Source organism: Platalea leucorodia (assembly GCF_965183815.1).
Source record: "Platalea leucorodia genome assembly, chromosome: 16".
In the NCBI taxonomy this organism is placed as follows: domain Eukaryota; kingdom Metazoa; phylum Chordata; class Aves; order Pelecaniformes; family Threskiornithidae; genus Platalea; species Platalea leucorodia.
In genome coordinates, this window is record NC_138838.1 from 13,305,665 (window position 1) to 13,329,995 (window position 24,331).

A 24,331-nucleotide genomic window follows, 5' to 3' on the forward strand; every position below is an offset into this window, starting at 1 on the left:
AATCGTCACAGCCCTGGGGCGACAAAATCACCTTTGTCCCCAGGAGATGGGCTGTAAAGGCAATGGCAGGGCAGGAGCGGTCACACAAAGCGGTCAAGGAGGGCAGGCAGTCTGATTTGAAGGAGAGAGAGAAGAAGATTTAGATGACGGAGCAATTCGCCCCTCCTGGAACTGGTCAGTGGCTGTTCCCATGAGCCACAAAGAGGAATGTCCCTTCAGGATTTCAACCCGGGCCGAAAGAGTCTGTCTTCTTCCGAGGGATGGCAACTGCCAGCAGTTCTGTCCCTGCTGCAGTCCCCAGCTTGGGTCTGCCACTGGCTGGGGTCTGAGGTCACTTCCAGAGGGAAAGAGGGGACCTGCAGGAGCCCAGGCTCAGCCATGGCACGGAGTGACAGTCAGGAGACACGCTGCTTCCTGGAAGAACTGGGACTGATGTGCAAATAATGAGAGAAAAATGTGGGGCGAGGGAGGGTTAAGGAGAGATTAGTCTGGGGCACACTCTGGGAGATACACAATGTTAAGTATGAGGGCAAAGGAAATGAAAACTGGAAACTCAAACATAGTCAAGAATCCAATCCCAGCCTGGGCAGGAAGTTTACACTCTGCTTCTAAATATACATGTTTTTAAATCAACAAGCTTTCTTGTTCCTCAGCTCTACTATACAACTACACAGGAGAACGAACCGGATAAAGGCACTGCCAAGCCCTGCCTGGCAAAGCTTGCCGTCCCCAACAAGCGACGAGGTACGGGGATGGAAACCCCTGCCATGCCTCAGAGCAGGGGACTGAAGGCAGGATCCCAAAGAAGCTCTGGGAGAGCAGGATTCCCGGCTCCGAGCGCCCTGCCCAGCGCGTCGGCGCCCAGTCCTCCTGCGGTCTCCCAGCGCCATGCCTGCAGACCACGAGAAGGAGAGGAAGCGATAACCTGCGAGCGTGAGTCAGATGTGGTGCCTCTTTCCTTCCTGTTCTCTGGCCACTGCATTCACGCTCAGCAGTCGGATAGTCACATATTTTTTTAATTTGATATAATTATCTCCTAGAAATTACTGTACACAGCCTCTTGGGATCTAAAGCAATTAAGTGAAGATAAATTTCTTTCATGGAGCAAGCTGTCAAAGGATGAAGCAATTTCATTCCCCATTTGAAGTGGAAGCTTTGGGTCATGCATGGTTTATTTGAAACAATGCCATCACCTAAAGCTGCTGATCTTATCTGTCTCTCTCTGTCTCTCCATTTCAAACTGCTGAAGATGTGCAGCGTGGCACTGCCTGAAGTGATGACATCTGGCACTGGGCCAGCTACAGAAACAAGCTGCTCCTCCCCGAGTCTGAGTGCAAGAGGCCAAGCATTCCTATTAAAAAGGGGGAAACGGAGGTGAAATCTGGGAAGAGCTGAAAAGTGGGAATCCTGCCCAAGGGAACAGGAGACCCACGAGCTACGGGAGGAGCGAGGTGCCTGCAGGAAGGGGCGGCACTGCCCAAGACGGGATGGGAGCATGCACGCATCTCTGAGGGGTAACAGCCTACCAGCCTTCCTCCTCATCACCGGACTGCCCCGAAGCCATCGAACCCAGGCTTCGAGGATATCATCACGACAAGGAACAGCCCTTGCGCTTCAGTCTGTATGAGGAGAGACACGGCAGGACAGAAATTACAGCCCGTTAGCACACACATGCTAAGCCTCTCAGAAGTTCCAGCAAATTCTCTCCTGTCCTCACATTTCACCATGCCAAGATGTTTCATTTTAGACAAAAAAAAACACATAAAACATAAAATAACTCATTTAAACAAACCATTCTCCAATGTGGTGGGTTTTTATCCTGAAAAGGGGTTAAGAGATGGCCAGAAATGCTGTGGAGCAAAGAGCGGCCATGATGAGGGCTCTGCTGTCTCCACAGCTTAGGTACTGAAGGTGCTCAGATCCTCCCAGGCGAGGAAGGCGTGCCCCGCACCCCACAGCATCAGCCAAGCCAAGCTTTGTGTCCTTAAGCAACCTAAAGGTGCCACCCTGCCAGTGGAACAACTTTCACCTAACTATTGGGAGCAAAAAGGCAGAGGACATCCAGAAGAACAAGTATGAATGGATCCTGAAGTCCTCCTGCGTAATGCCGACAGCAAACCAATCCCACCCGTGCCGCAAAAAGCCAACACGCCGCCGGAGCACGCTGTGGGCAGGGAATGGGGAGAGCAGCGGCTGCTCACATAGAATCACAGAGTCATTTAGGTTGGAAGAGACCCTTAAGATCATCGAGTCCAACCGTAAACCTAACACTGCCAAGTCCGCCACTAAACCACGTCCCTAAGTGCCACATCTACACGTTTCTGTCATCTCACCTGGATCACTCACGCAACCCTCAGAAATGCCGCCCTGGGCGTTCAGTCTCTAAACCACCCAAGAGCTACAGAGGACTTGCACTGACGCAGAATTATGCAGGCCGTGGCCTCAAGTCAGGCTCCAACTCTCCTGCAGCGATGGCCTGTTACTGCACGGGAGACGGCTCCCTGTTGCAGAGGTCAGCAGCACACTGTGCCTTGCTGGTACCTTCGCGGCTGCGAGCCCCTTGCTGTCCCCAGCCAGCATTTCCACCTCTTTGCCCACTCTTCTGTTTAGCAACTGCTCCGTCTACACGCTTGCAATGACATAATCATCCAGCGCACCCATACAGACATTCACTCCCATTCCCACCTAGACAAATCCATCCACACAACTCCCAGCTCTCCAGCCTCCATGGATTCATCTTTACAACCTCAGCATCTCCCACATCATTAAGCCTCTTGTACATTTAGCAGGTACTACGTACTTCCAAAACATGAGGTGTCCCTCCATGCCGGTACCTGGAGGATCTCTCCTTTCCCATGTCAGGGCAGCCACTAGCGAGCAACTCTCAAGTCACAGGGAAGCCGGCGAGGATGCTCGTGCCTAAAAGGCGGCTGAAGCTGCAGCTGTGGGAACATGCAACTGCCGAGGAAATTCAGCTCCCACGAACTGGACTGACGAGCATTTCATCCATCAGGCTTCTGCAAAGCTCAGATCGATGTTGATCAAAACTTTGTTCATTAGGACAGATGCTGAACTAAAAAAGATCCTAGTACTAGAGGGAGCTACCGGTATAAGCTGGCAATGGGTGCAAGTTCAAGAAGCATCTGGATGACTTGAGAGTGCAAGCACGGTCTTCAAAAGTGACTTCAGCACCAGGAGTGTGGGACATCACTGGCAGCCGGTAGGTTCCAAAAGCGTACATCAGCAGCACGTCCCTGACACGCTCTGGGAGCGCTGCTCCGTGGCCGCTTCTCCACGGGAAACATCGCGCATGAACCAGGTACCAGGTGAACAGACCCAGCGTGAGGAAGGACAGAGCAAACCCCCATCTTCTGTTTATAGACATAAATCTCTCTCCTTCAATAATGATGGATGCTATAATAAACATTAAATCATTTATGCTTAAGGTAAATACGGAACCGAAATGTAAATCTCTTCTGTTGTTCGCAAACCAAGCAGACCAGGCAGGCAATGACTTAGACCTCAGAAAACATCTGTGTCTTCATACTAAGAATTCCTGTTCATACATGCGTCTACCTATCCCAAGTACAGTGAAGTTTGAGGAAAATTAAAAAAAAAAAAAAATCAAGAAAATAACTAGAAATATATACTATTATTGTCTCTATTCATAATATATAAACTTATAGACATTCACTACATGGTGGAGGAAATGCTTTATGTAAAATATTGGTATGCAAAATGTTATGGCAAATTTTGTTAATTTAAATAAATGATGGGGTTTACCACATGTTTAAGCAAATATATGCAAATATGTTATGGGGAAAATTTTGATTAAATTATCTGGATTAAATATCCAGCATATTTAGTGTCCCACCACAGACACAGACCAGCAGCAGCGATGCTGCTCGTGCAAGGCCCATGTTTGGGAAGAATTTTAACGCTTCCCAGTGAACCTTCACTTAGTGCCCCCTCATCTTCCTACGGGACGCGGGCGGCCTGGGGCTGAGGCACTGGCCCGAAATCCTGGGTATCAGGGGTTTGTTCTCATCCTGGAGCGAAGGCTTCCTGTGGGACCGGGTCAGTCCCTCAGCCTCGCGTACCTCTGTTGCCAATCTCGAACAAGGAAATTGCTTTTCCTTCTGTCAGAACGTGTTGTGGAGCTACGTTCATTAATGCCTGGGAAGTGCTTTGACTTCAATGACGGTGAGAAAAGAAAACAATAAATAAGACCACGGTGGTGTCTTCTCTTTCAGGTTTGGGATGTGACAGCATGAGGATACCAAGGGTGACAGCTCCAGCCTGCCGCAGGAGCTGGACCCTCCATCCTCGCCCAGACTCAGGCCAGCGCCGGCAGACGGATTTGGCATCCACAAAAAAAGCGCGAGGTCCGGCTGCGAGCAGAAACGTGGGGAGCAGACTCCAAGCTCAATGACAGAGGTCACCTTCCGTCTCCCGTAGAGACAGAGTAGATCCCCATCTGTTATTTGGGCTGACCACTCCCTGCATTCCACCCAGTCCACTTCTCTGGCAAGCTTCCCAGGACGTGGATCTTTCTTATTCAGGATAACAATGAGGAGTTATTAATTGGGTCTTTTTTCAGGTTTCCTGAGATCCTTCCAATAGCTGCGTTGGTGGATACCACAGCCGTCATCGTCTTCAGCAGGGATGTTTTAGGCATTTCACTTGGTCAAAGACAAAATATAGGTAGTGCTGTGAAACACGGTCACCCCCAAAGCTAAGTCAGGGTCAGAGACGAAGAGTCAGGCCCAGGACTGAGTTTAGCACCAGAGTGCAGAGTCTGAGCGGTGCTGGTGGATCCAGCAGGCAAAGCAGGAGGCAAAGAGGCAACCCCGAGTCCCAGAGGCCTCCTGCATGATCAGAAGCGCCACATTAAGTCTTGAGGACCACAAAGATTGTCCGAGGTGAGGCCACGCTTCATGCCCAGGGACCGGCTTGGCCAGCCAGAACAGCCTTTCCATTTCCTCAAGGTTTCTCTGGGTAGCAATAAGAGATGGCTCATTGGGAGGGGATCCAGCATTAATGGGGTTTTAATGAGGCCTTTCAATATACTTACAGACTAATCAGCAAATTCCATGAGGTCTGGACTCTAATATGTCATTCTGAGTACACTAAAGTCATGGTGAATACCTCTTTTATAGCCAGAGCCGTGCACTATCCGGGCCTGGTATCCTGCCAAGACGTGGCAGGTTTTGTGCCGTTAGGGTGCTGGTGCGGCAGAAGCGAGGCCGTTACCTGCTGAAAAACCCCAAGGGAAGAGAAGGGTGCGTGCAGCATACGCCGAGGAGGTGCTGCACAGGAGACTTCGTGGCTTGACTCTCCTCTCCTAGGTCACTCCACTGATGCCGACTCCGGGAACACGCGGTCAGGGAGTTTCTTGAACAGGACATTTCCCGTCTCCCAAGAGTCCGTGCTGAACCTCTGGAGGCAGCTTTTAGGACAGGACTGAACACAAATAAGTTTTCTGTCTCATTACATAAACCTAGCCTGACGACGACAGAAGCGAAGATGTTTGACAACGAGTGTCATCTGATCCGCACGGAAAGATCCAACGCTGCCTGAAACCAGGCATGGGACAAGGCTGATTTATCCTGTCAGTCTGAGCCTTGAGCTGATGATCACATCGCGCTTCCAGAAAACACTTTAAAAGAGCCTTTTGCTGACACCAGAGCCAAACTGTGCAGCGTTGGCTGGGGAACCGCACACGTGCTGGTACACGTGCACAGCTCACGCCCAGGCTGCCTGATTCACTTGGAGCCGACGCAGTGGCTGAAGCGCCCTGTCCAAGACGAGCCTGGAGGAGAGGCAGAGGTGGATCCAAGGCTGGGAGAAGGCAGGGGAGGAAGGGATGGAAACGTCACGAGCCACTTGAGCAAACTCCCTGTGGCTTCGCCATGCACCAGGGTGTTGCTCGCTCCCTCCAGGTGCCAGGAAAGAGTCATCTCGGGGTAGGGAACGCTGTTTCCACCAACTGCTGCTTCTTCCCTTCCCACTTCCCGGCCAAGAGATGGGGCTGCCTGGAAGGCGGCACCTCGTACTTCCCTGCAAGCCACATCCAGACCACAAAGCCACTCTCGCGCTTGCTAATGCGCATTAAGAGAACGTGTAACTGGATCTTAACACATTGGCAGGTGGTTCCTCACCTCGTAGTGAGACTGCAGTTCTCACACACCAGCTCTCAGCTTCAGGACGGAGGCAAAGCAGCAGGACCTCAGCTCTGCAGAGGGGTGCTGCCTGGAGGTAGTTAGGTCCGTTCCTCCTCGCCGTTGTGCCTGCCTGGCCGGGGCTACGGGATCTGTTAATGCCTGGCTGTGGCAAAGGAGCTGCACAGCTTTGAACTCCTGCTGCCTTCAACACTGTCTGCAGCTCGATGCCACGGCTGTGCGTCATCAGGCAGGCACTTGTCCTCAGCCTGCGCGCTCTGCACGGCTGGGACAAGAGGACGTGAAAAGCTAGTATGCCCCAGAGACTGCAGTGCACAGGATATGGAGTGGATTAAAATCTGGTCAACAGAGGTCTTAAAATGTCAGCGTAAACAGGAGGGCAGTCCTGGCGGGGCCGCGGGGAAGCTCGCTTGGGCTTATGCTGCTTAACAATAGGCTCAGTGACCTGGACAAAGAAAACCTTTACTGATAAAGCCTGCAGATTAGACACCGTCTCCCACCCTCCCAGTCTTTGAAGAGAGCAATTCACCAACAGACGAAAAACTCAAAATTGCTCAGTCGCCTACTCACGAGCAAACAACACGCTGTTTAATAGAGCCAAATGCAAAGTTGCCCCTCGAGGAGCAAAGGTTGCGGGATGCTGGTGGCGTCTGGTGGGCAAGGAGGAGAGCAGCAGAGCAGGGCGGGCACCTCCTCCTTACAAGCTGGTGCAGCAGCTGATGGAGCAACACATCGAGCCTGCACAGCCACAGCTCAGAAGCGCCGTGAGAATGGCTCGGGGCATCCAGACCATGCCCGAGAGACCATCACGGCTCTCACTCCATCTATTCAGCCATCAAAAGAGGATGGGGACGGGGGGACTTGGGACACATTCATACATCGGGGTCAGAGCAGCAATGGAGGACTTCCCAACCTACAGCAAAATTCAATTAGTGGAAACTGAAACAAAACAAATTTAGCCCGGAAACAACACACGCATTTAACGGCGATTGAAATTGGCTCCTGCAGCAGTTTGCTAAAGATCCCGATGGGTCCTCAGCCTTTCGAAACCAAGGCTGAGTGCTTTCTACAAGACTGGTTTTTGTTCCCTTGGAAATTTCCCCGTGGTTTCCCGAGGGGGAAGAGAGCAGAGGAGATGGCCGCAGCTCCCCGGCTTGCCAGCATCCGGGGCTCTCCCGGGCTGGATTCCCCGCTTCCAGGCCTGCGGCACGCCACCGCGGGCTCCTCTCTGCAGGGGAGGTTTCTGACCCGTACATTCTTCCCAGAAGCTCCCCGATGTTCAAAGCACCTTGCTGACAGACAGGCAGGTGTGCCTGTGACAGCGGCCACCTCCCCAGCGCCGGCCCGGGGAGAGCGGCCCCCAGACAGAGCCCTAGGCCAGGCACGGGGGAGCACGGCGAGCCCAGCTGTGCCATTTCCCTTCACCTATACCTGTACAGCTGTTTCCTACAGGGCTGCAGCCTCAAGTGAGATGTGTGAGGCTTCTGTAGGTGCTCGGGAACAAGATGGAACAGAAACGCTTCACACCTGGCCCCAAAATTACAGCACGCTGGAAGGTGGCCAACATAAACTGGCAGAGTACCAGTTGCAATGGACATCAATTAAGAAGCCTGTCATCCTCAGACTGCAGGGTTTTCTTTTTGCGATCTGCATCGCTCCTTAAGCCTTCAGCAGCACCAGCGCTGGAGTTTTCCAGATGGGATCATTTCCCTCAGATTCCACTCGCTAGATTTATTGCAGTATTTTTTTTTTTTAAACCCACCCCCCCTTTTAAGAGACTGAACTATTATTCCACATTGCGGATTTCTCCAGGGCTGTATTCAGTGTCCTCGTGCAGCGCTAGCGCTTGTTTGCCATGAGTTCCCTATACCTTCAGCTGGAGAAACACAGCTTTAAGAACATGCTCAAAACTCTCCTAGCTTAAAGAGTGATTAAAAACTGAGACCAAATGATAAATGAACAGAATACCTCTCTGGAAGGTGCCCTGCACAGCCCTAGGAGATGCAGCAGCAGTCACTGCGACAGCCCTCGTGCCCATTTCTATGAAGGTACATTTAAAACAGCCCAACAGACACCAGCGTACCCTCCTCCGCCCCCCAGACCGGGGACACGGACTTGGCCTGATGCCGCCCGCTGCGCTAGCGACGCCTGGCAGAGGCAGAGCGCGGCTCCCGTGGTGCCCACGCGGTCCCTGGCACCTGCGGCTCAAGGAGACGCCAAGGATGGATGAGCAGTTCAAGCCTGGTGATATTCTGCGTGCTGCCTTCATGGTGGCATAAAATCCAGCCTCTCCTCCATCGCCCGGTGACATCATCTTCCAACATGGCCCATAATTTAGCCTAATTGCCTTTTACAATCCAAAGGCACCACATGAAAGGGAAGGTCGAGGCTGGGATGGAGTTCAGATACTGGTCAGAAAATGTAAACATTTCTAACTTTGCTGCCTCGGGGCTGCCAGCTCCTGCCAAGTCCCCGCTCCGAGCAGGGCTGCCTGTGGCAGGGATCTTTCGCTGCTTGTTTGGAAACCGAGGCAGGCAGGAATGGAAGGAGTTTTTCAAGGATGACTCTTCCTTGGACTCTCCTGCTTGGGGCTCCGATCTCTGCTCACAGTTTCCCTTTTCCTCTCTGGACCAAACTCCAAGCTGGAAGCTCTCGCTCTCATGGGCTGAGTACATTTGCCTGCCAGCTGGAGGGAGATGCTCCAAGGCTATGGAATGGGAATATGGAAAGGATGCTGAGAAAACAGTTACATTTGCTCACTGGGGTTTTCTCTCTGCTTACAACGAGTTTGTGCTCTCAGAGCCCTGGTCTTGCTACTCTTCCTCTGACGCCTTGCAAGAAATCCTCCCAAAATCACTGCAGTGTGGCCACTCTAACGTGGATTTCACCCCTGGCATCCCAGGAGTCATTAGGTCTCGGAAAGGACAAACCATCCGATGTCTAGAGGCATGACAGAGCCCGCTCGCTCCGACAGCTATTCCTCCTGGGCTTTTAAACCTGGGGCTCCCTTTCCAAGAAGCATGAGACATGACTACGCGTTGCCAAGAGATATCTGCAAGTCTTAAGAAGACTGAAATACCGTAAATAAGTGAAGGGAATAACAAGACAGGACTAATTTTAGCCCAACTCTAAATAACAGTTAGCTCCTAAATAGCTAATTCAAAGGCTACTGGCTCTGCAAACCTAGAGCATGTGGGGGCAACTAGAGAGGGTCAAATTTGGACTGTCCACCTGAGCTGGACAGTACAGAGGAAAGAGATCTGTGCTTTCTAAGGAGAACAAAGCTTGGGTTTGGGGCTGTCTGCACTGACAAGCGAGTAGTGCAAAGAGCAGGAAGCAAGCACTTGTGAAACAAGAACGGCACCGAGTATGGGAAGCTAACTGGCCACCCTGGAGCTGGAGGAGCCACGCAGCACCCAGCCTGTAGGTCTGGGGCAGTAAAATATTGCTGGTTACTTTTCAGAGCCTTGCATTTCAGGGCTTTCATTTGCCTGGTGAGGTGAGACAGGGTTGAGACTAGCTGAGTGGTGAGTATCTGAGACAGCCCACTCCACACATGAGCATGCACATGAGGGGAAAAAAAGTGCCTTTCTGTTTGAGAGGAGGGAACCACAGTGACTAGCCCTATAAGCATATGTATTAATCATGCACCGTCTGGTTTTAATCCACACACTGCTGATCCTGCATCTCACTGTATTGTTATCAGGGGAAGGAGTATTTCTCCTCAATCTTATTCACCAGCCAAAAGCCTGAAAATGCAAAAAACACATTTGTGAAGTGCCTTCCCAAGGACCCTGGGCCCCGGACCTGGTGAGCTGGGGCTGCTGCCTTTTTATTGGCGTTTAAAAACCTTTTATTAAAGTGTGTCAGGGCTGGGGGAGGAGAGAGAGGCTCAGGTTTCAGGACCCCCCATGCAGAGAGGTTTATTGTGGGAAGGGACATTAACACTTTCTCCTCCACATCTCCCTGGCTGGGGCATGTGGCAGAGCGGGCGCTGCAGGCTCAGCCTTGGGTGGTGCACGTCGAGCCCACGCAGAGCTTGCAGGGATGCGGGCAAGCAGCGATGCCACGGGCCTGCGTGGAGGAGAAGGACCTCCCCGCCCTGCTCCATGCCGGGCGACCTGCAGCCCTCTTCCAGCCTTGCCACCAGCTCCCTGGGGCCACTGCGGAGCAGGGTGCTCCGGAGACAACGGGGTTCAGTGGGAGCTGAGGAAACCAGGACAGGCCCCAGGCTCCCAGGGCTGCGCAAGGACAGACCCACGCACAGTTCAGATGCGCCATCACTAGGGCTTGCTTCAACCTCAACATGACCCGAGGGTTTTCCATCACAAGGCCCCCACAGCAGCGCCACACACGCCTGATGAATCCACATCTATTACCTTCCTTCTTTCCCCATCTTAACTCAGCCATGCTGCCGTTCCCTGCTCTTGCCTCGGGTACAACGCTGGGTGAGCGAGGTCCTGGCAGCGTCTCCTGTGGCTGCAAATGCTGCAGACAGAGGCTGACAGCTCAGGCACCAGGCTGCATAGTTTGCTGTTGACTGGTACGTTCGATGGTGTTCCATCACACAAGCTGCAATGGATATCTGCCCAACATACGCCCAGGAAAACATCACCAAGTTATGCTCACCCCGGAGCCAGCTTTTGTTGGTTACAGCTTCAATGACAGTGCAAGAGACGATGGGAAGCTCTAAGTGTCACACTGGCTCCAGCAGGAATCCGAACGCACAGCTTCATGGCAACGAACGGAGTCAGAACATTTTCACTCAAAATAAGAGCCAGGCCAAATGCTCAAAAACTTGCTGAGAAACTCTGGCTGAATACTGCACTCCATCTGCTAAATGGGACGTGGAGAACAAAAAGAAGTGGGAAGCACAGTGTTTGTCCTATACAGCTTACAAAACAACCATCCTCTTGGTGGAGCCAATAACCTAACACCGTTTGAGCCCAATACTCTCCAGTCTTGCCTTTCAACAGATTCCTTTCCTCCGAAATGTTACAAATTCATTAAAAAACTACGGTGCAGAAGCATGGGGTAAGGATTTGGAGCATCAGCAAGCAAGGTGAGATATTATCCTCGCAGTAAAAAGCCAACCACCTCTTCCTAGCCAAGCAGGCGATAGGAAAGGTATCACAGCGAGCTTCCCAGAGCCACTTCGGCATACCAGACCCCTCCTCCCAGCCCACAAGACATTCACAGGGTGCCATATAAAGAGCAGTACATTTTCTTTGCCTCTCCAGCACAGAACTGTCAGGAACGTGGGCTGAAAACTGGGCCAAGACTGAGAGCACAAGAGAAAGAAGTTGGGTGCAGAAAAATAACTCCTGCTAAAAAGCAATGAAAAGTCCGTACGGGAAGGACAGCTCCCGCTGCACAGACCAACCGTTTCTCACCCGCTCGCAGCTCAGTCAATCGGCACCCAACAAGGAGCACGCAAACGGGAGGTTCCCGCAAGGCGGCTGGATGCGGCACGTGCCAGACAGAGCTGCTCCGCCGCAGCGCCTGCTGCCATCGCCTGACTGAGGCTCAGGGACACGGGTCCCCTCGTGCCACCATGCTGGGCACGGACACAGCACCCTTCCACTGCAAACAGCCCAGCGATGCCTCTGCTGAGGAGTCAGATTCATCGGGGCTCTGCACGCTGAAAGGAGGGCAGGGAGCAGATGGTGGACAGGAGACTGCACACAAGGATCCCCCGGTTAAGGTGGACTGGGGGCTTCTTGCAGGGAAGGGCCTTTTCGTATCCTGCTCACAGTCATTTGTGAAAGGCATATGGGTTCGTGCCTCTCAGCCATACCTTCCTGGCTTGGTCTGCGCTGCCTTCCACAACACCCCACTTCTGGAGAGTCAAATAATTCCCTTCATTAATACTGCAGAAGGAGAAGATTTGGGGAACAAGGTAGTCATTTGACTGTAACGACGCAGCTGCCACTCCAGTCCCTTTCTACAGCTTTACCGAATCACAGCAAATGGGGTAGGAGCATCCAAAGAGGTCACTGCCTCCTTTTCCGAGGCAGTTCACCTCCACCCAAGTTGTACCCAAGAGAGCCACCCAGCCTGCTTTTAAACATCTCCAAGGCTGAAGAGATTCTGCAGAATCACTAAGGAAGCCGCTTTCAAGTGCTTAACTACCCAGAGGTATGAAGCCTTTCCTAAAGTCTAGCCTTAATCTATTTTGCTGCAATTTATGCCCATTCCTTCCTGCGCTTTTCAGCATGGAGCTGGAGGACAGCTTGTTCTCCTCCTCTCTGCAACAGCTCGCTGCATTTTCCCCGAATTTCCTCTAGACTAAAAAGCCCCAGCTCTTCCAGTCCCTTCTTGGAAGTCAGGCTTTTGAGACCTCTGCTCTGTCTCACTGGTCTCCCCTTAACCCTCTTGGGTGACCTCCACAAAGTGAACATGCACACCTGCCATTTCACCAGTCTGACCATTAACGAAAACACTGGTCAGTACTGGATCGAGAAGAGACCTTGCAGAACCCGCTGCTTCTGCTCAGTGTGTCCACGGTAGCGCTGGCACCCGTGGGTTCCTCCGTCCGCCTCCGTGCGATGTGCTGGGCGCGTAAGGCAGAGACCAGAAGACAGCGCAACACAACTGGCACGCCACAGGGGCTCGGACCTGCACAAACACGAGCGAACACCCCAGCCTGCTGGGTGGGATCACGGTTCCAAAGTCAGCTACTTTCAAACCAAACAAGACCCACAGAGGCGGCAAAAAAAAAAAAAAAAGAGAAAAGAAAGAAAGGGGGGACGGACACAGCCAGGCCTGGCTCCTTCCCTCTGGGATCTGCGTTGCCTCTTCAGCGGCGCTGAGCTGGTACCACCGTGCCCGATAATCCTGGGTGCTTGGGTGGCTGCTGCTGCGCCGTGAAGGGCACCAGCTCCCACCAGTGGCATTGTACAGTTTGTTTGTAAAGCACCAGGAGCAAGGGGAGCCAGGACAGCGAGGAAGCTCAGCTTGTTATTTTCACCCCTTCAAATAGAGCCTTGAAAATCTGGTTTTCCACAGTGACTTCCTGGAGTAAGGTGCTTCCCCAGACTGGGAGAGCCTTCAGTTTCACTGGGACGCTGCGCTCCTCTGCCGCGAGCATGGGCCGGGCAGACAGAGAAGTGAAACAGAAATTTGCACCTCTTGGGTCCCTCTGTGACAAAGGTCCTAAATTTCTCACCGTCATTTCAGGAAAATGTCAAGAAGAAGCGGCACATGGGAAGGCACGTTGCCACCGTCACACGCAGGCTCTCCACAGAAACCAGCCCCTGCATCTCCACTTCTCCTCTCGTAGCACCAGCCGCCCGGGGAGGCAACGCTGCAGCCTCCCAGATGAGCAGCGGTTCTGGTGCTGCGACTCTGCCTCCAAGCAGGAAACTGTTGAGAGCCACTCTTATCCCGCCGTGCCTCCACGGGCGTGCAAAACAAATGCCATTGTGCCTCTTCCATCCCCCATCAGGCTCAGATACGTTATCCAAGCGCAGCCCCCAGGTCCCTTCTGGCCAGGTGGTGGCAGAGAGCAGACCCAAAACCCCACATCAACAAGGGAACTGATTTCATTATTCTAAAAACAAACAGCCAAAGGAAAGTTCAGGCTAGAATGGGCTCCTAGAGCAAAGAAAGGAAAATAGAGAGCGGGCAGTGGGGAATGCTTCATATTCCTAAAAGCCTTTTGTACGTTAACACATGGTGTCTGCTTCTCTCTAGTCACCTATTTATCACTCTCCTCTTTAGAGAAGGAAAAAAGTCCTGGCTGCCTTCCTAAGGCAGAGTTTTGTGGCCGGGGGGAGGGGGAGGGTGCTTTAAGCATGATGCAAACCATTTGGAGTGCACCGAGAGCACTGCCAACACAAGCTGCACTATTTAAACAAGTGAGGAAATGATCGTATATACAACATGCCAGCGAGCACACACACACCAGAGGAAGTCGAGAGGGGTTTTCATGACACAGAGCTGGATGTCAGCGGCTGAAAGGTCGATATTTTCCCTTAACACCCTTCTCAATGACTTAATCGTGTTCCGTTTGCACAGAAAACTTCCCAAGAATAAAAGTCTGGAGGAATCGAGGGGGGATGTTTGGCCTACTGCTGACCTTGTCCGAGGTCCTCTCCACGTAGCAGGGCTCCTGGGGGGCGACCAGCAGGGGAACGAAGCCCGAGAGCAGCCGATCCTCTTCCAGGCTAAGCAGGGCAAGGTCGTCATCTGGGTCCTTGTACAAGGGCACCTCCGACTGATTCACTGTGGTCAGTATGTTACAGAAGTCAGCCAGCGTCGCCCACACATCTACTGAGACCCTGGGAGAACGAGGAGAGACGTGAGCAATTCGGGGCTGGAATGCGTTGGGAGTTGCCTGCAATGCTGCAGCGAATACCAGAGAGGTGAGGCGAGGCGAGGCACGCCACCCTGCGCCGCTGCTAACCTACCCCACCGGGAGGGCTCCAGGCGCAGCTGCGCTGGCACCGAACCCAGGAGGGCTCGTAGCCCTCGCCCGCCAGCGCCGACACCGACCACCCCGTCCCCCTGGATGGGGGCGGCTCCCAGGATCTCGCCCTTCCCGCTGCTCTGCCCACCTCTGCCTGCTCCCGAGCTGGCACAGGCAGCGGGAAGCAGCTTCCCGTGCAGTGCCGGCAGGAACCCAGCTCATTCCAGATGGGAGAAATGCCGCTTATTACTCAATTTCAAAGCCTGCTGGGAGGACAGACCGATCCCCTGCGCTGCTGCCGGGTCAAAAGCCGCACCTGGGGGGCTCCGGCCCAGCCTGGGGGGCTCCAGCCCAGCCCAGGGCACCCTCTCCTTCACCTGGCTGTTATCTGCTGCAACCACGTGCTGCAGCCGTGCTCTAAAGCACCAAGATTTTTTTAGTTAACCCCCAGCCACGGGGGCGTTGAGCCATGTTTTGCTTCTGGCCACAGTTTCAACACTTGCAAGTGGCCTGCAAAGCTGCCTCTGTGGTGTCTCAGCCTCCCGGAGCGGCAGTGACATGCGGGGAGCTGGGTTCAAACACAAGGCCACCAGCAGCCCTGGACCGCTCTCCACGCATCCCCATCGCTGAGCACACCCTGGGGAGAGCCCAGCACCCCAGAGAGGGTCAGCACGGGGGAAGCAGGCAACAAGCACGGGAGCAATGCAGCCTACCAGGCTGCCTCGCATTGCATTTCTTCCTCCTGTTTCTAAAAGCACTCAGAGAGGGGTTTTTTAGTGCGGAAACCGGGACGAAAGCGGGGAACAGGGGAAACTGGGGCCGATCTGCTTCTGGTGGCAGCAAGGAGGGCTGCTCCTCCACCCAGCACCTCCGGGGCAGCGAAAAGCGCAGAGCAGCCAGCATCGCCCGGGCGCAGCAGTGACCAGCGCGGCCTGCGGCAGCCCGGGGCTGGAGGGAGGCCCCCTGCTCTTTGAACTGCTCCAGGTGGACAGAGTCTGCACTCGGTTATTTACGGGAATCAATGTACCAGGAAAGCACACTGAAATGAAACATCTTGTTTTCAAGAGCGTCCTGGGAGCCAGGCAGAATGAGGAGCCATTAATCAAAGCCCGGCACGTAATCAGCACACATGTAACGCAGAGTCGCCCACGTCCCTGAGCCAGCCCCAGCCCGCACGCTGCAGAGGAGAAGAGGTCCTTCAAAGCCCTCTGCGCACAGACACCAGGAGCTGGGTTCATTCACAAAGCTCCATCGCTTGGCTCAGCCAGGTCTGGCTGTCAGAAATGTTTAAATATGGAAAAAAATAAACAGTTGCAACACGTTTTTCGGAGGGATCTGTCCGAGGCCCTTTGTGATGTAATGGGAAACGCTGCGTTTGTGCTACCAGCTGGAAAATAAACAGAGCTGCGAGGGTTAAAAGGAACTGAACTTTCCACGACCCCTATCTGCAAAAGAAGAAAATAATAAGAGGAATGATCCACTGCCCCACAGCCCTGATAGTTTATCCTCCGGCCCAGGCTGCAGAGACAAGCACCGGATGTGATAGGGCTGCTCTGGGCCACCTCCAAGGCGAGCTCTGCCCATGGGAGATGCACAGGGCTTGGGAGGCTCAGCCCTCCCCCAGTGCCCTGCTGGCAACTGGGCTGGGCTGCCTGAGTCCGGTCACATAGCACTGGTGGGGCCCTGCCAGCGTGGGCTGCAGCGAGGGCTCGCTCGGATGACGGAGGTGCAGAGGCTGCAGGCATCGGCGGGGGAGAGCAACGGGAGAGCGCCTGCAGCTGCCGGGGAACGAGCGCACTGGGGCGTCGGGGACAGGCACCGATGCAGGGGACGTTCCCGGGGGCTGGGACAGCCAGGTGCACGGGGCCCGGGCGGAGGAGAAGGGAGAGACACGTTGCAGAGACCTCGCCTGTGTTCCCCAAGAAGCAGAGCTGCAGGCAGGGGATGGAGATAAGCAGCGAGGGAGGGAAGGAGGGAGGCAGAGAGCAGCGGCAGGATGCCGGGCAGGCCCGGGATGCACAGTGGGCAGGGGTGGCAGCGGGGCGGAGGAGCAGCACAGATGAAGCACAGGCAGCCGTCTCCCTCCACGGGGCTTGGCACCCCATGTCAGAAAAGCGCCATGTGAACAGTGACCGAGCCAACACTGCTGACCCCCCTGCAGCCAGCCCGCCCAGCGGCCGCCCCTCCTCTCCCCCCAGCCCTCCGGCAGCGCTGCCAGGCAGGGCAGCCCCTCACCGCCCCGAGCACGGCAGCAGTCCCTGTCACTTCATCCCCTTCATCCTCAGCTCCCTACAGCTTCGCGGTGCCTTGCCACATCTGTCATTCGCACTGGACGTGTTAGGTTTCCACCCTGGGCTTCCTTCAGTCAAACTGCAGACTGCGCTGGCTCCCCGGGTAGCAAGATCTCGCTGCAATGCAACGCCGAGCAGCTCTGCGGCCGCGGCTGGCAGTCGGGCAGCACCCCCTCACATGCAGCACCCTGCAGAGCCTTCAAAAAGCCAACAAAGAAGAAGGTGTTGGCGTTTCTGCTCTGGTTTTCTCCTGCGACACAGAGGTAGCACCACAGAGAGTGGATCTGACAATTTTCTGTCTTCCCCTCGAGTGCAGCTCCTCCTCTGGAGTGCATCTCCAGCACTGGCATCACCAAGATCATTTACCAGCTGCTAGCCGCTGGCAAAGCCAGCGAGGGCTAACAGCTCGTGCCGACACCGTACGGCCCCGTGGATCTGCTGGGACGTGCACTCGCCCTGGAAGGTTGCACAACACTCGGGAGCCCTGTCAGGCGCCTTCTCTCCGCTGCCTCTTCCCAGGCCGCCGCCGCGGCCACCTCCAAGCACTTCTGGCTTATGTCACCCACCGGCGCTGCGGTGCCGGAGCCGCTCTGCCAAGCCAAGGCAGGGCCAGGTGCCTGGAAGCACTGCACACGCACAGTGCCACGGCTTCGGGGTCCCTCTGCGGAGGGAGGCCCCAAATTACTGACACCGAGCCCAGGCACGCAGCTCCCAGGTACAGGGACGAGGCTCCCAGAGCTTTTAACCGAGGAAGCAAGAAGGGGGTTAGCGCGAGGTCTTTCCTCAGAACGGGGGTTCATTCACTTCCCCACAGACACATTTACATTTGCTTATTCCACTAGGACAGGAAAAAAAAATAAGAGTTAATTTCTTTTTTATTGCCTCAGGATTCCAGGTTTAATGTAGCTGTCAGTGTGAGCGCAGCCCAGCTGCACGCCGACAGGACGCAGCCCGGCCAGGCGACGGCGAGAGCGCCGCACAAGTGCGCGGCCGAGCGCGCGGGCTGGAGCGCGGCCCGGGGACAGAGTGCAGCCCCGGTGGGGCCGGGTCTGCGCGGGGATGGCTCCTGGCAAAGACGGATGCCCACGATGGGCATGCATCACCGCACGGCAAAAGGCACGCACTGAAGCGTGGGGAGAGCAGAGGGCACCGGGGCGAGCCTGACACTCGCCGAATCCCCGCCGGCCAGGGTGTTGCGCGGCGCTCTGGTGCGAGCCACCATCTTCACCGGGGGCGCGGGCCGCCTGGTGATTAATATCAAGCACAATGACCCCATGTTACAAGCCTGCGGGGGCCTGTGGAGGTGGCCATTTCCTGTGTAATACCAGCTTGTTTAAACACTAACATTCAAACTCCACAGCTGCAGAACAAACCCGGAAAGCGCGGCGCAGAAGAAGCCCTGCATTGTGTTCCCTAGCCGCCAAGAGCCGTGCTGCCGTGCAGATGGCAAACGCCTCGGGCTCGCGCGCTCCCGGGGCCAGGCGACGCGCACCCACCGGCTCCCGGTGCGAGGCAGCACCGGTGCCCACCCCAGCTCCTGCACCGCCGCACAAAGCGCTCCGCGTCCCCCTCCTGGGTTTCCTCTCTCCGGGCCCAGGGGAAGCCGAACTAAAAGCAGCTCCTCTGCAAGGAACAAAAAGGGTTGGCGGTGGGAGCTCTCCCCAAACGGCGTTCACCAACGTCACCCTGCAGTCAGACGCAGCTGCCCAGAGCGGGGATGAGGCGGTCACAGCCCCTCTGCCCCGTGGCACCAATGATTTCCCCTGCTCTGCCCTGCACGTGGCCCCTTTGGCCAGCCGGGCATCCATAAACCCGCTCCTCTCCCGGGAACCTGCCTTTGCGGTTCGAGGGATGCTCTCCTCCCCGGGAGAGGTGCAGTCTCCTCCCAGCCAGCCTCTGCTCCGCCACAGCCCCCTTCTCCACGGAGACTTTTGGCTTCTGCTTCGCTCGACTTTACCTTCGTTCTCAGCCAGGTTTACACTACCAAGACACCTCTGAATCCTCGCTTTGATGTCTCGATAGGGAAACTCTGGTGGCCAGCATTACTAATGAAGGCTGAGATCTGCAAAAGGGATTTTCCACTTAGTCTCCAGCAAACTCCAGCAAGGTCTTGGCACCCCTGTCCAAGACTCTGTCCATCTCTCCCAGTGGGAGCTGCCATCTCAGTGACACTTCTCCGCAAGAGCGATGTGATGAGAGCGATCTGGCAGATCTCTCTGGGAAGGTAAGCTCTAGAATGTGCTCAGAGCTTTTGGATTTAATTTAATACTTGGTTTAAATTAACCATTTTTAAATGCTTGCAGACAGTCTCCACAAACCAAGAGAGGCCCTTCGCTCCAGTGTGGAAGGAGCACAGATTCTCCAGGGTCAGCCCTGCGGCAGTTTGTCTGTCTAGCCTGTGCCTTCCCCATTGATTCCTGTGCTTCGTTTAGCAATGGATTCATTGCGGCAACAAAGCGGAGCAAGGAGAAGCTTTGCTCGCCTGTGCCCAGCCCTCTTCACCCATCTCAGTTCTTCAGCCACATGTCCCAAAAGGAGATGGATTCACTCGAATGACAGCAGCCTCCTCGGAGATCTGCCTTTCGCCCCATCTGCTGCCAACATCCCTGCCTTAGGAAATCCACCCTGCTCCCCTCTCCCCAAGGCTCCCTGCTTTTACCCCCCGATCTCTGCAAATTACTCCTGGGGACAGCTGGTCTGAAAGACACTGCTCCAACCCAGCTGCATGGCAATGCAACTGCTTTAAACAACCGCCTGTTCGGACCTCGATGCCACGTTTGCCATGAAACATGCAGATATAAAGTAATTTTAAGACACAGAAGTGACTGTTGCTTGCTGCTACAAGACCTGGGAACACCTGGTCCAGACACACAATCCCCGAGCCACGGGACGCTGCTGCTCTGAGGCAGAGATGTCCGTGGTCAGGTTTAGCTCCTGCAAACACCTGAGAAAAGAGCCACAGAAAACTCGCTGAGCCCCTCTCCCAGAGGCGGAGGGGAAGGATACCCCCAGCCTCTCAAATACACACAGCAGCCCCAAGGGAGGGATCGAGGCAGGCTGTCACCTCTCTATGGCCTCCTGGCCTGAAAACACGTCCCAGCGCATCCCGAGCCACGCTGACCGCGCAGGTGTTGCTGAGAGCTGGCTGAATGTGCCAGAGCAAGGAGGGTGGTTCTGGGGAAAGCTGTAGCTTCTCATTCAGGTTGAATTTGGGACCACCGAGCCCCCAGCTGGGGCGAGGATGCCTGCCGGGAGCCAGGCTTCATTCCCAAGCCCCCACCAAGAAAAGGACCCTGAAGACGCAGGCTCCTGAGCCTCCCATCCCGCTCCGCAGAGCCCACTCCTGCATGGCTTGCAGCCGCACACCGGGTTTCGGCGGCGCTCACCCCTCACACCTTTCCCTCCGCCTCCGTCCAAGGGGGAAAGCAGCGAGCTGAGGAATTTGGTGTGTGTTTTTTTCTTTTATTTTTTTTTTTTTTTGTAAGGACTCAAATCCAGCAGTGTGATAAATGCATCCGAGCTACAATTAGGAAGATATATAGCATCAGAACGCGAAGGTCTGGGCAGCGTGGTGAAACGCGGGCTCTCCAGAGCCCCAGCTATGTTTCCCATTATGTAACCCTGGTCATGGGCAGACAGCCAGACTCCAAATGAAAAAGAGACTCTGGCTTGGCACCGTTTCTATTTTCCTATCCTCATTCGGGGTCAGTGCAGTGTCATACAGCTGCAGAGAAAGCTCCGGGGATTAAACCTGGGAAAGACTCCAAGACCAGGACCTGGGTTCAAGTACCAGCTGAAAGCAATAAACCAACTGCCACAGCTGGGCTGAGTTTAGACGTTCTCAAAGTCCCCCAGCTCCTTCCCTCACTAAGAACGAGCAATCGAGAACATGGTGAACGCAGCGTGAGCGGAGGCCTCGGGACGTATAGCCCCGGCAGCCCAGGCCCTGGGCTCTGGCGGAGTCTTGACAAGCTGCCCTGCTGGCCCTGAGCCCAGGCCGTCATTCTGGCAGCGGCACTGGCCCCGGATGAGCTGCGCTTTGATGCGAGCTCTGGGCCAGGCCTTTGCTCCTAAGGGGCTGCCAGGTGGGTACGGGGCCTGGTTTTTCCAGAAGCTTTAGCACATTCACGGCATCCTTGCAGGGTGCTTCGGTGCTTTTTTACTGTCCCTTTTCTGTGCCCACGCCATTACAAGGGGCAATGAAAGCAACGGCTGCAGAGCACTGGGAGGCGGCTTCAGCATGTCCAACCAGCTTCTCCGTTGGCACCGGTGGGGACCTTGCGGCACGTCCCACTGCCGTGGGGCACAGAGCACGCGTGGAACAGCACAGGCCCCTCACTCAGTTCTGCAACTTGGCATCTGCACTTGCTCCTCACATGCTCTCCCTGCTCCTGAGCTCACCCTGCCCATAAACCTTGGCTTACTCCAACACGCCTGCTGCTCTGACCCATGTTTTACTTCTAAACTTCTTTGAAGCTGCTCCTATCTAAACCCCCGGACTTGGTGACTCTACCTGGTTACTGAACAGCCCAGGCCAGACAGCAGGCTTGTGTCAACAGAGAGCTGAAACACTAACCCAGTGCTCCCCTTTTCCTCTCCCACCTCTAGGGAAAACGTTGCAAGTCCCAGGTCGTGCCCAAGAGCGGAGCCAGCTCCCCGCACCCCCAGGGCAGCTCAGCTGCTGCTGTCCCAGCATCCTGGACCACCGACGCTCAGCCACGCAATGCTGGGTCAACACAAGAGGTCTGGGCTGAAAGAGCAGCCCATCTCCTCGCTGTGGACAAGACAGATGCTCTTGGTGAGCCAAAGAGCACCAGCGTGGAGGAGCTGGGAGCCAACATGAGGACGGCTGCCCATGCCCCAGACTAAAGGCATGGATGGGGCAAGACGGGCTGCTCAGCCACGCTCCGCGGAGAGGGCAAGGTGAGGAAGGGGTTGGGTGTCTGCTACAAGATGAAGACCCTCGTTCCTCCGCCGAGCAGACCATGACCTTGTGGAGTAGAGCCCACCAACCCATACCCACCGCTCCCCAAAGAGCCACGTGCCGCCGCGCCATGGGGTGGGCTGCCAACGCTGCCTTCTCCCGCCTCGATGGGCAAGCGGGAGCCCGCACCTGCTCCAGCAGCCCGGGGGGACGCGGCCCCGCGCCCCGCAGGAGGGGAGGCAGCTCGTCCCGGGGAAGGCGCCGAGCGCTGGCTGCGCGAACCCAATCAGAAATTCCATCTCGAGGCTGCCCGTCGCCAAGGGCTCGGCAGCTCCCTGCGCAGGCAGCGCGAGGGGAAGGGGGGATTGGTGCACGCGCTCTCACGTGACAGATCCCAGTTTGAGTTCCTGCCCAAAGATGGGCAGCAGTTCACATGAGCAGGCAGCGGTCCCACACCGAGCAGCCGACAAACAGAAAACAGACTCCATCTCCACAAAATGAGGCCCAGAACTTCCTGTGTGAGATTTCCATTTCCTCAGCCAAATGAAAAAGAACTGGAGTAAGAGGCAATAAACTAGGAGAGCAGGACTGGACCTGACGCACGGAGCGGGGACCCATTAATGGTTAAGCCACTTTGCTGGATTACTCTTAATGCGCCTTCCCATCACCCTGGGTTCTGGCTCCTTTGGATTAACAATAAGACGTGATTTCAGGCTCTGGATCCGGAGTACCGGAGGCAGATGGAAAATCCTGCGGGAAAGCAGCTACGGAGCATGCTCAGACACTGTTTCGCATACTCCATACTTGGCCCTTTCACTCGATTTTCTGTCCAAAAATATGCAAATTGCCTAGTCCGCATTATGGACTAATGGGCTGGAATCGGCCAGTTTAGAGAATTAACCCTTTTGTGTGTTGCAGGGGTAGAGACAAGCTGTTTCTGAATGAGAAGGGAGGCGACTTTTGGAGCTCCAGCAACAGCCAAGCCGCTCCAGGCCAGCCCAGCCTGACCCACGTTGGCCTGATTCAGTCTTTTGACTCTTTTTAGAGGCAATGAAATGCTCATGCTGGAAATGGACTTTCCTCTTGCAAAGAGGAAGGCCCTGCCTGTTCGGCAGGCTGGGCCAGCAGAGCGCGCAAAGGAGATGTATCCCAACAAAAGCAGACACACGTCCTAAGTGGAAGGTAAAAACTCAGCTCGTGGGACATTGTCTAACGCACAGAAGCAAAGGGCACCTGCCAGGCCCCCTCAGAACCACTTCACCCCACCCGTGCATCAATGAAGAAGTCACTGTGTCACCAAGGGTGACAAGTCCCCCCCAAACATCCCCTGCACAGCAAGTGTCTCCTGGGTGCTATGGTCAGAGTGCCGCAGCCAGGAGTAAGCACAAGCAAGGGGGAAAGGTGGCACAAGGAGCCCAGGGAAGGAGCGGACACCAGAAGACAGACCAGAGGATGCACGTACTGTTTGGGGAGCTCGAGAGAGGTCGGAGGAGGATTCCAGGTGTCCGGGTGGCCAAGCATCCAGTCTGACCAGACCTTCACACTGGGGAGCAGCTCCTTCAGGTCCTGGGGCAAGGCAGAGACCTTGATGTCATCCTCCTCATCCTCCTGCTCCACCTCTCGTGGCTGAACTGCAAATACAAGATGTGAGAGCTGAGGCAGCTCACCGTAGCCAGGAGCCAGGCTCAGGCAGGGACAGGGGATGCACAACATGGACCCCAACATCCCAGCCTTGGACGCACAAGGGAACAGCCACAACCCACAGCAAGCGCAAAGACAGATCTGTTCTCCCTACATGCGCTGGCTGGGCGGGCAAGCCGGGACGCCTGTGATCCCTTTTATTGAGGGCAGTGGGGTGCCAGTGCACCAGTCACAGAGACAGGATCCCAAGGTCCCAGTTTTGGGATGTTTCCCAATAGCTGGCAGAAAGCATGCTCTGCGTTCATCCCTTTCTTCCAAACTTTTCTGCCTGCACGCACCAGGGGCTTTCCTGCCAGATGATCCAGCCCTAACCTGGGCAGAGCTTGGGACACCGGGGAGAATCCAAGGGCCTCAGCAGAGGGGAAGGGGTGTACAAAATAGCAGGGAACAAGGGCCTGAACCCCACCAGGCTGCCTCGCGGGCGGCTGCATGGACCCTGCCGGTAACACCTTACCTTGCACGCACTCCCTCAGCAGGCTGGTGCACCTCCTCACCAAGAGTGCAAACATGGAGAGCCCCAGGGCCGTGGCCTGTTCCTGGATGACGGAGCGGCAGTCTTCAGAGATGCACTCTAGGAGACAGAGAGAGGGTTCAGCGGGGAGCAAGTCAGGTGCTCCATCTTGCTTTGCCTTCGCAGCCTCCCTTTCCGCATCCCGCATGGAGCGGGGATCTCTGCAGGGGTGGGCGATTCCCCAGCTCGCACCTGTCCTGGACCCAACCGCTCCACGTAGCGGGGAAAAAGGTGGTGAGTAGCTGCTCTGGAGGGGGAAGGGGCTGCAGTCACGCTGCCCATGTCATGCCTGACCCCACCTCGCGTGCTGAG

General features: G+C 55.3%; 1 protein-coding gene across 5 annotated transcripts in view; it reads right to left on the bottom strand.

The window, feature by feature from the left end:
* SMG6 (SMG6 nonsense mediated mRNA decay factor) overlaps positions 1 to 24,331 on the bottom strand; it is a 117,281-nt gene that overhangs the window by 35,666 nt on the left and 57,284 nt on the right. For 4 of the 5 annotated variants that reach the window (XM_082328450.1, XM_082328449.1, XM_082328448.1 and 1 more), the window contains exons 11-13: positions 23,963 to 24,079; positions 23,270 to 23,438; positions 14,263 to 14,464 (exon numbers count right to left, since the gene is read on the bottom strand). In XM_082328450.1, the coding sequence (XP_082184576.1) occupies positions 14,263 to 14,464; positions 23,270 to 23,438; positions 23,963 to 24,079 (488 nt within the window). Of the gene's footprint in view, positions 1 to 3,872; positions 6,628 to 14,262; positions 14,465 to 23,269; positions 23,439 to 23,962; positions 24,080 to 24,331 lie in introns of those variants that run through there. The other variant, XM_082328451.1, reaches the window with a different exon arrangement.